The following is a 12,647-nucleotide window of genomic DNA, read 5'->3' as shown; positions in this document are numbered from 1 at the left end:
TTAATGTTCTGGAATCATCAGTAGAAGCATTCGAGAAATGTTTATATAGTGCTGGAAAATTGTTCCATACAGCTTTAATAGTTCTCTCACTTGAAGCTACCCATCTTATTGAAAAATGTTACCAATACGTAGAAAATTGGATTCCAATGAATAACTGAAAGTTATTAGTTCCGCTTACTTCTTTAAGGGTATCGCAAACAGCTAGTTCTAGTCTGTGGTTCCAACAGTGCCACACAACAATATTTGGGTACATTGTTTTCAATTAAACTCCTACACCTGCTACTCTACTAAGCATTGCTGATGCGCCATCACTTACAAATGCAATCAGGTTTTGTTTCAAAAAATTATCATCCATTCCATTTAAAGCTAAATTTTGTAAAATAGCACTCTTTATCGTTTCAGCAGATGTATTTTTTAGTTCAACTATATAAAAAAAATGTTATAACTTCATGGTTTTCTCCTACAACAGTTCTTAATCAAATTACTAACATAGTTTTTTGACTTATAGTTGTAGACTCATCCACAATAATGCATATTTTTCTCTGATTTTCTATAATATTGTTACAAACTTTTTTTCTCATTTCCAATGAAATGTGTTCAATTATATTGCTACACGATTTATCACTTTGAAGCACTCTTCCCATTTGTAAACCATTAATTGATTGTATAGCTACAAGCTTTGGTAAATCAGTATAAAGTCGTTGGTTCTTTGCTATATAATAAGCAGTTCTGAAAATCTTATTTGTTGTTTCATGTTCTAAATTAGATACTTTTATAATTTGATATATGAATAATAATGACAATGCAGATTCTATAGAAATGTAAATATTTAAAATATATTTGCTCATTTAGGTAGTAAAAATAAAGTATACAGTAGTTGATTATACAATTTTTACTGGATAACTTAAATCAATTTTTGTCTCAATCCTTTTCCGACATTAAAATTAATTGTAATTATCTAATGTGTTAACTGATGATTGATTCCTGTTACTAATAACTAATAAATAATAACACTGATAACTAACAAGTAACAACTATATTATTACAAGATACAAGTTACAACACAAATGTATTTAGACATTTATTTTACAATATTTAAAAATACTTACAGGTGTAGGTTTTTTAATGAAAAATACATCCAAGTTACTTTGCGTTTGCTTATTGTTATTTGCATCCATTATAAACCAGATACACAGACAATGAGACAATTAATGTAATGGAAAACAAAAGTTAAATGTAAATTAAGTGATTAATGATTATAAATTATAATAGGATAATGAAACAATGTGATGTCGTTGAATTTGATATTCTTGATTCATCAACCAATCATTATAATGTATATAAAACAATTGTTATTATTATATTTAAGACACTAAATACTCAATATTACTCAATAGTCAATACTCTTAGACCATAAACCGTGCAAAATATTATCCATCGTGATATTACGATGTGATATAATTCTCATTTATCTAAGATAATATCATGTGGTTATTTTGAGTTAAACGATTAGTTAATTAAATAAAATTTGTAATAATAATAAATAGATAAGACGTTTGACGGACCGCGTTAACAATTATCATAAAAAAAAAACATTTAACTGAATTTTAATATCTTATTAAATAGGTACTACTTCACGGAAACACGAAATAAATATTACAATATTATTTCAACAAAATAAAACGTTCCGTCCCCCCGTTCTAAAGAAAATAATTAGAAGGGGTGCGCTCAAAATATAAAAAAATTGAAGAGGAGCTCCGTCCCCCTGCCCCCCCCCCCCCAATTCAAGCACTGGTTAGGTTAGGTTATGTAACCTAAACCGTAACTGTAATGTTGATTCAATCTTGTAAAGTACTTAAGTAGTATAGATTATAGAATATAGTAAAAGTATTTAAAATACATTTTTAATTATTTTATAAATACCTTGTACTTAAATTAAAATACTTTTATAGGAACTTTTGTTTGGATTGTCAATATTTTTTTTCAACTCAAAAATAAAGTAATAGAAATGTTGTTATTTTATAGGTATTTAGGACACTTAGGTATTGACAAATGTATTTGAAATACTCTTTAAACACTTTTTAAGTTTATAGATTTTTATCTCTATTTCAACACAAATGATAAGTATCTATATCTTTCCAAGATTAATTGTAGTAAGTACCGAATATTACAGCTTATTTGGTAGGAAACACGTTTTTCTATACTTATAAAATAACAGCCAATTAACCACTTCAGGCGTTAGGTATATAATATTATGTGCGTATGTGTGAATATCATTGCCGAGTTTTTTATTTCGTCCAACAATTTAAAAAATGTAACGCTTGCTATAAAATACAGCAGTTGTACACTTGTAGGTACCTGTCATTATATTAGTATTATCAGCTTTTGTATTTACAGAGTTGAGATTATCTAGAAAATGTATCTAGATAATAAATACTTGTATTTTACTTATATCTTATCTAGATAAAATATACTGTAGTTATATAGTATATACGTTATTTAACGGTTATATTATTATATCTTAAATGATGAAAAGCCATACCTACTAACCTAGATAAATGTATAAATGTAGCACGAAGAAAAAATAAGTCCTTTAGGCATTGAATCAAACAGTTTCTGTGTTGTTGTACCTAGTGTTACGTATTTTATATATAAGATAGGCGAAGGTACACACACGAGCATTGACAAAGTACGACTGCTTTATTTATCATTACGCACGACGGCGGACACACATAATAATCACATAATGTTGTATATATATATATTTATCGTTACAGATAACATATCGGAGTATCGGACACACCGTACAATGTACATACATAACATCTTTCCCTTCTATATAATTTTAGTACAATAAATTAACTTATACAAAATTCATACAATTTAGAAAATAATAATAATGATTTAACATTTACAATTTTACACAATACATAATAAATATAACTTAAAAATTTAAATAGATAAACAATATATTTTTTTTTTTTTTTTTTTTTTTTTTTATTATTCAAGTTCCCTTGGATGTACCTCATCATTTAAATAACTCTTTTTCAATTTGTTTACATGCATTAATCTGATTTTATCACCAACCCGGACTAAATAACTGCACGTTCCCAACATTTTCATTATACGTCCAGTTAACCATTTCTGCCCTTTTGAATTATTTCGAACAAGAACTTTATCATTTATTTCGTACTTAGTAACATTAATATTTTTATTCTTTTCTACAATATTTGGTGGTTTTAATATGGACAAATGATTTTTTGGTTTAAAATTATATATTAAATCTGACGGACTACAACCTGTGCTTGTTGTTGGTGTGTTACGATATGATACTAAAATATTATTAATTTTTGATTGTATTCTTTTTACATCTCTCTCTACACACAAACTCTTTATTAATAATTTTTTTATCGTTTGCACTCCTCGCTCTGCCAACCCATTAGACTCTGGATTGTATGGCGGCGAATGTACTAGTTTTATACAATTTTTCTCACAATATGCTTTAAATTCATTTGCGCCAAAAGGTGGACCATTATCGGTTACCATTATCTCTGGGGAACCAAAACGACAAAAACAATTTTCTAAAACTTCGATTACTTTTGAAGCCGTTGTACTTCCCATTGCAAAACACTCAATCCATTTGCTAAAACTGTCAACAATGATTAATAATTTAACTTGATTTATTTCTAGAAAATCGATGTGTATTCTTTTCCAAGAATCTGATGGATTTTCCCACGGAATATACACTTTCTCACTAACATTCTTATCGTTTTGATTACATTGGCATTCCGTACACGACTTAATAAACTTATCTATATCAATATCGATATTAGGCCACCATACATACGACCTTGCGAGCATTTTCGAACGAACAATACCCGGATGGTTTTTATGTAATAACATTAATACGTCTTCTCTTAATGACTTTGGAATTACTACGCGATTACCTAATATCAAACAGTCATTTACTAACGATAATTCTTCCCGTCTTTTATAATATTGTTGGCAATCTGATTTTAACGACTTTACCCCCGGCCAACCTTCTTTCGTATACTGACTTATTTCTTTTAATACTTCGTCTGTACTCGTTTTTTTGCTCACTTCCTTATACGTTAAAGGTAAATTTTCTAATAATAAAATTGAACAAGCATTTTCCCCAGTATTACTACTTTGAGGTAATCTTGATAACGCGTCTGCGTTACTTATGTCTACCCCCTTCCTATGTTGAATCTCGTACTGATAACTAGACAATATAACTGCCCATCTTTGTAATCTAGATGAAGCTACAACAGGTATATTCTTTGACGGATTAAAAATTGATTTTAACGGCAAATGATCAGTTACTAAAATAAATTTGCGTGCAAACAAGTATTTATGGAATTTTTTTACTGCGAAGATTATTGCTAACCCTTCACGCTCAATTTGTGCATAATTTTTTTCTGCCGCTGATAAGGTGCTAGACGCGAATAAAATTGGCTTCTCCTCCCCATCTATCAAATGACTAAGAACTGCACCGACACCATAGCTAGAACTGTCACACGTAACTACTAGAGGTAAATCTGGATTATACGTGACTAATAATTGACTTTTTATTAATACCTGTTTTATATTTTCAAACGCTGATCGACATTCGTCAGACCAATTCCAAGGTATTTTATTTTTTGTTAAATTGTACAAGGGAGCTAATATAGATGACGACATTGGAATAAAACGTTGATAATAGTTTATGAGACCGAGAAATGATTTTAATTGTACTACATCATTAGGGCACGGTGCGTTTCTTATCGCATCCATTTTATTTCCATCGGGATGTACGCCTTGACAATCTATTTTATGACCTAGAAATTGTACACTTGAACAATAAAACTGACATTTCTCAAAATTTACTTTAACTCTATACTCATTTAAACGTTCTAACACCGCATTAACATTTTCTTCACACTCTGACCTTGACGAGCCGCAGATTATTATGTCATCTAAATATACTTGTACTTTAGAAACACCTCGTAAAATATTTTCCATGACTGACTGAAATATACTTGGCGCTGACGCTACCCCATAACATAAACGATTAAAACAGTACAACCCTTTATGAGTATTAATTGTAAGAAACTTACGACTTTCAGGTGCAACCTGTAATTGTAAATACGCTTCTGCTAAATCCAAAACAGTGAATACACTTCCCCCGGATAACTCATTAAACACATCATCGACTCTTGGTAATGGGTGTTGTTCAATTTGTAATTTTGGATTTAAGGTAGTTTTTAAATCTACACATATTCTAATTTTATTATTTTTTTTTGGTACTACTACAATAGGCGATGCCCAGTCACTAATTGAAACCTTACTTATAACTCCTTCAACTTCTAATCTATTTAACTCAATTTCTACAGCAGACTTTAGTGCATATGGTACTTGATATGCTCTATGGAAAACTGGTACGCTATTTTCTTTTAAAGATAAATTGACCTCATGGTCTTTTATATAATCAGCTGGTTTATCATTTAATTTAACCACCCCGGGAAACTTGAGTTTAATATTGTTAATTACATCTATTTCACTTAAAACGCAATTATTATTATTTACAGAATTCATAATATTTTTCCCGATTTTGCAATCTACATTACTACTTATACAATTTAGACACATATTCGATCTCCAGTTTGAATATAACTTATCTAACCAAGATCGACCTACTAAAACTTTTTTTACGGAGTTTTCCGTTATAATTAAATATAGTTTAATATTTTTTTGATTTGACATCTCGACATTTACAAGTGTTTGACCTAAAACCTTGACTGGTTCACAATTTACAGAACTTAATTGAATATGTTTTTTTTCTAATTTACATGAATTATTAAAATACATATTAAAATATTTAATCGGCATAACTGAAACCGACGCTCCACTATCTACTTCAAACGGAATAAGCTTATTATTAACTTTGATTTTAATCACAAGTGGATTTCCCCCACTATTCTGAGACACATTATTTACTAAATCAATAGACTCTAAATTATTTTTAATTTTTGTCTTACACATTTTCGACGTATGACCTTTTAATTTACATGAAAAACATTCCCACTCTCTGGCTGGACACGTACGGACATCGTGCTTCCTTCCACATCTATAGCATTGACCAAACTTAAGACTTCGTGAACTTTGACTGCCGTGCTGAATTGACTGACCATTTTTTTGACCAGGTTTTGACGACTTCCCAGACCACGGTTTTCCACCAGAATTTCCGTTCCACTTGAGTTCCGACTTCGATGACGAATGTGTTTGACGAGACACATTTTTCCCATTATTGATAAAATTTACTTGTGATTTATTGTTCATTTGTTGTGTTTGATTACAAACCAACTCCGAATCCAAAGCAATTTTACATGCTTCTTCAAACGTTAGGGACTCTATACCAAGTAATTTTCGTTGACACGATTCATCACTTATCCCTACAATAAGCCGATCTCGCAGTGCATCGTTTAAAAACGAACCAAATACACAAAAACTTGATAATTTTTTTAATGCTGTTATGTACTCCCGAGTTGACTCACCCTGGTTCTGTGTACGTTGGTTAAAAATAAATCTTTCACTCACTACAAGACGACGTGGTGAATATATTTCTTCCAATTTGGACACTAACTCGTCGTATGACTTTAATTGTGGTTCCTCCGGCAAACAAGCATCTTTTAATTGACTATATGCTTCCGAACCAATGTATGCGATTAAATAGGACTTTTTATCAGCCTCTTTAACTTTTAAAACGGTCAACTGCGCGTTTAATCGATCTAAATAATTACTGAATGATTCCGAACCCGGTATGTATTGCGAAATATTCGACATTATAATCACAACAAGAAAATTAAATAATATTTTCACCGAATTTTCATCTTCGTCGCCAAATGTTACGTATTTTATATATAAGATAGGCGAAGGTACACACACGAGCATTGACAAAGTACGACTGCTTTATTTATCATTACGCACGACGGCGGACACACATAATAATCACATAATGTTGTATATATATATATTTATCGTTACAGATAACATATCGGAGTATCGGACACACCGTACAATGTACATACATAACACCTAGGTCTACGGATAGATCTAAGCATAGGTTTTATCAATATCACTCAAATATCTTTACGTTACCTATTATACATGTTTATAGTTTAAACCAGGGGTCTCCAAAATTGTCCAACAAGTGAGTCACTTTGAAATGTTTAAGTATCTGGTGATCTACCATAATTTGTTTAGGTATCTATATAATTACGTGCAGCATAATAACAAACTGTATAATAATATTCGTCTTTCATTATTTCTCCATTTTAAAATTGTATGATTTCCTTCGCTACTAACTAATAAGTACTATTTACTTTGAATACAAAGCTTAAAGGTGTCCTAAGCCTTAAGATTACACACGTGATCAACATATAGTAGTATAATTAATTTTTAATAAAATCGACCCATATTCCTCTCAAGATTCTATATAACTATGTGCTATTGAAGACAATCTATTTTAATACCATCGTCGTATACTTGTGTGCATAATAAATACATTTTAGAACCGAAGTGGAGCGATTAGATTTTCTTTTTGTATCTGTATAGGTACATGAAAAGTATGGGAAAAGGTGTCAATTTTCAACTTTGGTGGTAGTTTCTGTTAGAAAATTGGATTTAGTATAGCTACTTACCAAAATAACGAAAATTTGAAAATTAATTTGTACCTAGTTAAAAATGTATAAAATGTTCAATTTATTTTCATAGCTAGAGATCGAAAACCTATTGCAAGGTTCCTCATAAATAGTTCATACTGTAACCAAAAAAATTGAAAAATGTATTAATACAGTTTGTATATAGATGTTTTATATTTAAATTTGGACAAAAGTCAGTTTGTTGTAATAAAAATATTATTCTCGGGTAGGTACTTGAAAATTTTAAAATAAAGGTTAGGAATAACTTATTATTATATTTTATAGGTACATACTATAATATTATTAAATATATTTTTTCGTAAAAATGAATTCAATCCACTAGATTAGTAATGTCGAATAGTAAAATAAATTACTTTAATGCAGCAATAATATCATACAATATACATACAATAATATAGGGTGACAGACCGTTTTTGCTGAGAATCGTTTTTCGTATACAATTATATACTCTGGGGCGCAAATGGGCTGTAAGTTATTTTATAAATTATTGAATAAAAATTGTATACATCCAATTTTATCCATTACAGTGGCTGAGTGGGCCTCGAAACCTAGGTACCGTACAAGCAGAGCGGTACCCACTTGTCTACATTTTTTCCTCACTGTTATTCGCTGTGGTCAGTGATAAAAGTTATTTTTTTTAGTTCTGCTCTTACTTTTACTATCGCGGTTAGAGACAACGACTCGCGTAATATTATGGACGGGAAGGGGGGTAAACTCACAATGTATTACCTAATACAAATTGTAAACCACTGTGTGACGGGGAGTATAAGACCATTCCCCCGGGGGTTGTTACACCTTTAGCCATTTCTCTCGAGGGCGGCTACTTCACGCCTTGGTGACGCGGTCGCGTCCCTCCGACGGGTTACGTCGGGGCGTCCTGACGCCAGGCCAGCGGTCCCCCGCCGGCTACTCTCGTATGAGGTAGATCGTTGGGTCTCGCTGATCCACGTCGGCGAGCGCTGGATTCGACCCAGTCAAATTTCTCCCCTTCTACTAAGGCGCTACTTCCACAGTCTCCGCGAGGCCATCCACATAAGTCGCGGGCGCGCGGCCGGCGAGCGCGAGCACGCGAAGGAACCCGCGCGCGACGGCCGGACGCACGCCACAAAGCTCGATGGGCACTGATACCGTTCGGGCGTTTTAGCAAAGTCGGGTTTTCAGTAGGGTCCTCCACATCGACCCGCGGAATGAGATTTAAGGATCCGTTATCCAGAGTACTCACAACGACTGTTTTCCCACTAGCATCGGCATCGGGACGGTTATGACGCCGCCTCGGTGCAACCTTTTATGAGTGGTACGGTTTTCTTTTGCCGGGTGCCGGACCTAACCAAATGCTCGGGTTTGAGTGCTTGTCGGTGGGTGTCCCCCAGCCGGACTTCCGCCTTTCACGTGTTCGTTCACGAGTTGGCCGGGCCCGTGAACTCTCGGCTGGAGTTGGGCGGGGAATGTACCGGCATGTGGCTGGAGGTCCGCGGGCAGGTAAAATTCGAGGTGCCTGCCCGCGGTTGCTTTGGTCCAGCCCTTCCGTTACATCCCCCGCTTAATGACCTCCACCGGTGTGTCGCAACATTTTTCCACGTCACCTTCCGCAACGCTGATATGTCACTCGGACGGGTTAGACGGATTAAAAAGGTATCCCTCTTCCCTCTGGCCACTGGCCACTGTGATGCCAGGGGCCCCGCGTCGGAATCTTACTTTAACGCTGAGTCGCGTCTAACGGGCTCGTCCTTCCTCAGAGCGGCTCAGTGTTGCGTGTGCAAACTGTTTCACCGTCTGGAATAAGACCTCGGATCTGGTCATGAACTCGGGCTCACATGGCCAGTCCGCACCGGCCGCTCGCACCGTGAGCTCGAGTTTGTTTCTTTCCTGGTCAGCAAGTGGGCATTCATACAGCAGATGCTCGGCGGTCTGGTTTGGAGACCCGCATCCGCAAGCTGCATCGCCTCTCAGATTGAACATGTGGAGTTTCGCATTGAAGTCCCCGTGCCCCGTCATCAGTTGCGACGTGTAATAGTCCATGACGCACCAAGTGCGTTCCAACCGATGACGGATGCTTGGGAACCAGGCGTAAGTCCACCTTCCCTTATCTACAGCGACCCATCGTTGCTGCCAGAGATCGATGGTCTCATTTGTATAATATGACAGATTGTGGACAGCCTCTACAGCCGTCATCGCGCCTTTCCTTACCAGGATCCTGTCCTTCTCAATCTTGGCCATCTCCTTTAGTTTCAAGTCCAGGGGTGGTGTCCCCGCTAGTACTTGCAGCGCCACCGTCGACGTCGTATTGTAAGCACCTGTTATCACCCGCAACGGTAGTCTCTGGGTTGAGTTCGCTCTGCCCCGATGGTGCGCCAGAGACATGCAGTCCATGGCCCACACCGAGGCCGCGTAGCTCATTTGCGGTATGAATACTGATTTGTAGATCTGAAGCGGCGCTCCAGATCTCAGTCCCCAGGTGGTCTTTGCAACTCCGTGCAGGCGACCGAACAGTGCCTTCGTGTTTTTCGCTTTTTCCGTCAGGTGGGCGCTGAACTTTCGGCCTTTGTCAAACGTTATGCTGAGGTACTTCGCCGACTCGGGAGGCTTTATTCTATCGTTACCGAGACGGAGGACCAGCGGCTTGGAGAGTGAGCCTTTTATCCACAGCGTATGTGATTTGCCCTTGCGGTTAATTCGGCTCTATTTTTGCCCGAGATTAGCAGTGCGAGATCATCTGCGTACGTGACTAGTTCAGTACCTATAGGCAGCACCTCTGACAGGAGTGGATTTACTGCGTATTTCCACAGGTCAGGGCCGTACTCGCTGCCCTGCGGGCACCCCTTGGTGAGGGTTTTCCGTATGACTTGGTCGCCAATTTTCATTTCCGTTTGGCGACCATCGAGGTAACTCTTGGTGAGCTCTATGAGGCCGTCGCTACAGCCTGCAGCCTTCATGTCCATCACCAGTTGCGGCCACCAAAGGCAAGCGAACGCGCCCGAAATGTCCAGGAAGATTGCGTGGTCGTACTTTTCCGTTCTTGCCTTTGACCAGTCGAGTACGTGTTGGATAGCGTCGACGGTCGAGAGGTTCCTAGTGAACCCGAACTGTCTTTTCGACATGTGCGAATCTGTGTCGTGTCAGATTATCTCTACTATGACGTGCTCTAGCGCCTTAGAGAATACTAGGAGGAGGCTTATAGGACGGTAAGACTTGGCTTCAGAAGCGTCCTTGCCAGGTGATTTTCTGATCACGACCAGCTTGGCCGTCTTCCATGTGCTCGGGAACCTTTTTGCACGAAGGCAGTTGTTGAACGCGTGTGTGATGTTCCCCGCGAGCACTGGCCAGGCCTGCCGTAGGATTTTGACCGTTATACCGTCTATGCCTGGGGACTTTCTAGGTGCCATCCGCCATATGGCCCTTTTGACCTCATCGACTCCGCAGGGTTCGATATGCCCGGGGTCCTCAGACCATTTACTGAAGTAGCCGACCCTCACTCCTGTCTCTGTCCTGGCCGCTATTTGCTCAGGATTCTCGTTATCGTAGCTGTCTTTGGGAACCAGGGTTTTCATAAGTCTTTCCCCTGTTTCGCTTAGAGACGTGGTGAACGTGCCGTCGCTTTTGCGAACGGCTGTTGGAAGGTTCTCCGAGGGTCTAGCGCCACTAGTTTTCAGCCATTTGAAGACGGGGCCCCAGGGTTCTTTGTTCCCCGTTTCCGCTACGAACTCACGCCAGGCTCTGCTCCTGGCTTGGAAACAATGTTTCTTGTGGGCCGCCTTCAGCTTTCTAAACTTGGCGCGCGTAGCCCGACGCACCAGTGCGTTGGTAGCGTTTCTGAGCCTCACCTTCCAACGGCCGAGGGTGTCCAGTTCTCGGCCCAGGGTATCGTTCCACCACGGAGAAGGTCTGTGCCTACTTTCCTTCGGTTTTCTCATGTGCTTTTCACATGCTTCCCTCAGTACGTCAGAAAGCGCTATCGTACAACTTTCGACGTCCGGGCATTCGAGGTCCCTTATCCTCGCGTCTCTCAGGTCTCCTAAGGTCTTACAGAATTTGGTCCAGTTCGTCTGGCTGTAGTTATAGCCTCGAGCGTTCTCTTCTGGACAGACGTGCGCGTTTTTCCGCGTAACGATGTCGAAACGGATTAGGGCGTGGTCGCTCGACGTCAGGTCGTGAGTGGCGGACCAGTCCACGACTCTGACGTTGTTTGTCGACAGAGTCACATCCAGGCTTGCCGACCCGTGGTTCCTGAACGTCGGTACGCCCGGCCGGTTATGAACTCTTAGGTTCCTTTGACTAATAAAGTCTACCACTATGTCACCTCGCTTGTCCGGCCTGTCGTCGTGCCATACCGTGGACCTCGCGTTCACGTCGGCCCCCACAAGCACGCCGCCATCCAGTCCGTCCATAACAGAGTTCAGGGCGTCGACGCACTCCTGGGTGGGCTACGAGAACTGGAAATAGGAAGATATCAGCGTGAGCTGGATACCGTCCCTAGCGATTGTGGACACGGCATTATGCGAGGTACTTAACTGTCTTTGGCCCAAGACGCTTATGGCTTGGTTCACTATTATGACAGCGGACTTAGGTTCGCTGCCGCTAGATATTACCTTGAAGGGCCTCCTGTCTAGTAGGTAGACTCCTTTTCCATCGGTTGTGGGCTCTTGTATCAAACAGATATCTATGGTCTTGCTTACCAATAGTTGCTCGATTTCATGCATTACGATCTTCGATCTAGCTGCGTTTATCCAGGGCTTGAAACCGATTGAAAAAATTTCGATTTCGGTTTCGATTTTGGATACCGGTTTCTAATTTTTTCGATTTCGGTTTCAATTTTTCAATACCGGTATTACGAAATTTCGGTTTTGGTTTCAACTTTCCAATACCGGTATTAGGAAATTTCGGTTTCGGTTTCAATTTTTCAATATCGATATTAGGAAATTTTGGTTT

The 12,647-nt window shown here is 38.2% G+C and overlaps 1 protein-coding gene across 1 annotated transcript; it reads right to left on the bottom strand.

Annotated features, from left to right (window-relative positions):
• Positions 1-262: 262 nt before the first annotated feature.
• On the bottom strand, positions 263-7,084 carry LOC132940484 (uncharacterized protein K02A2.6-like). The gene is made up of 4 exons (XM_061008129.1): positions 5,724-7,084; positions 3,025-5,552; positions 566-737; positions 263-423 (listed from the first exon to the last, which is right to left on the bottom strand). The coding sequence occupies exons 1-4, from the start codon at positions 6,949-6,951 to the stop codon at positions 263-265; spliced, it is 4,089 nt and encodes a 1,362-aa protein (XP_060864112.1). The 5' UTR covers positions 6,952-7,084.
• Positions 7,085-12,647: the final 5,563 nt, after the last annotated feature.

The sequence above is a fragment of the Metopolophium dirhodum genome, chromosome 1 (genome assembly GCF_019925205.1).
Source record: "Metopolophium dirhodum isolate CAU chromosome 1, ASM1992520v1, whole genome shotgun sequence".
NCBI classification, from domain to species: Eukaryota; Metazoa; Arthropoda; class Insecta; order Hemiptera; family Aphididae; genus Metopolophium; species Metopolophium dirhodum.
This window is presented reverse-complemented; position numbering and strand designations above follow the sequence as displayed.

Bases quoted from the DNA above. Each gene is read 5' to 3' on its own strand.
- LOC132940484 (XM_061008129.1), bottom strand. From the start codon at position 6,951: ATGCTCGTGTGTGTACCTTCGCCTATCTTATATATAAAATACGTAACA. The intron at 738-3,024 runs GTACATCCAAGG...ACAACAAATAAG, and splicing joins AGAGTTATTTAAATGATGAG to ATTTTCAGAACTGCTTATTA. The intron at 424-565 runs GTAACAATATTA...TTTTTTATATAG, and splicing joins GGAAATGAGAAAAAAAGTTT to TTGAACTAAAAAATACATCT.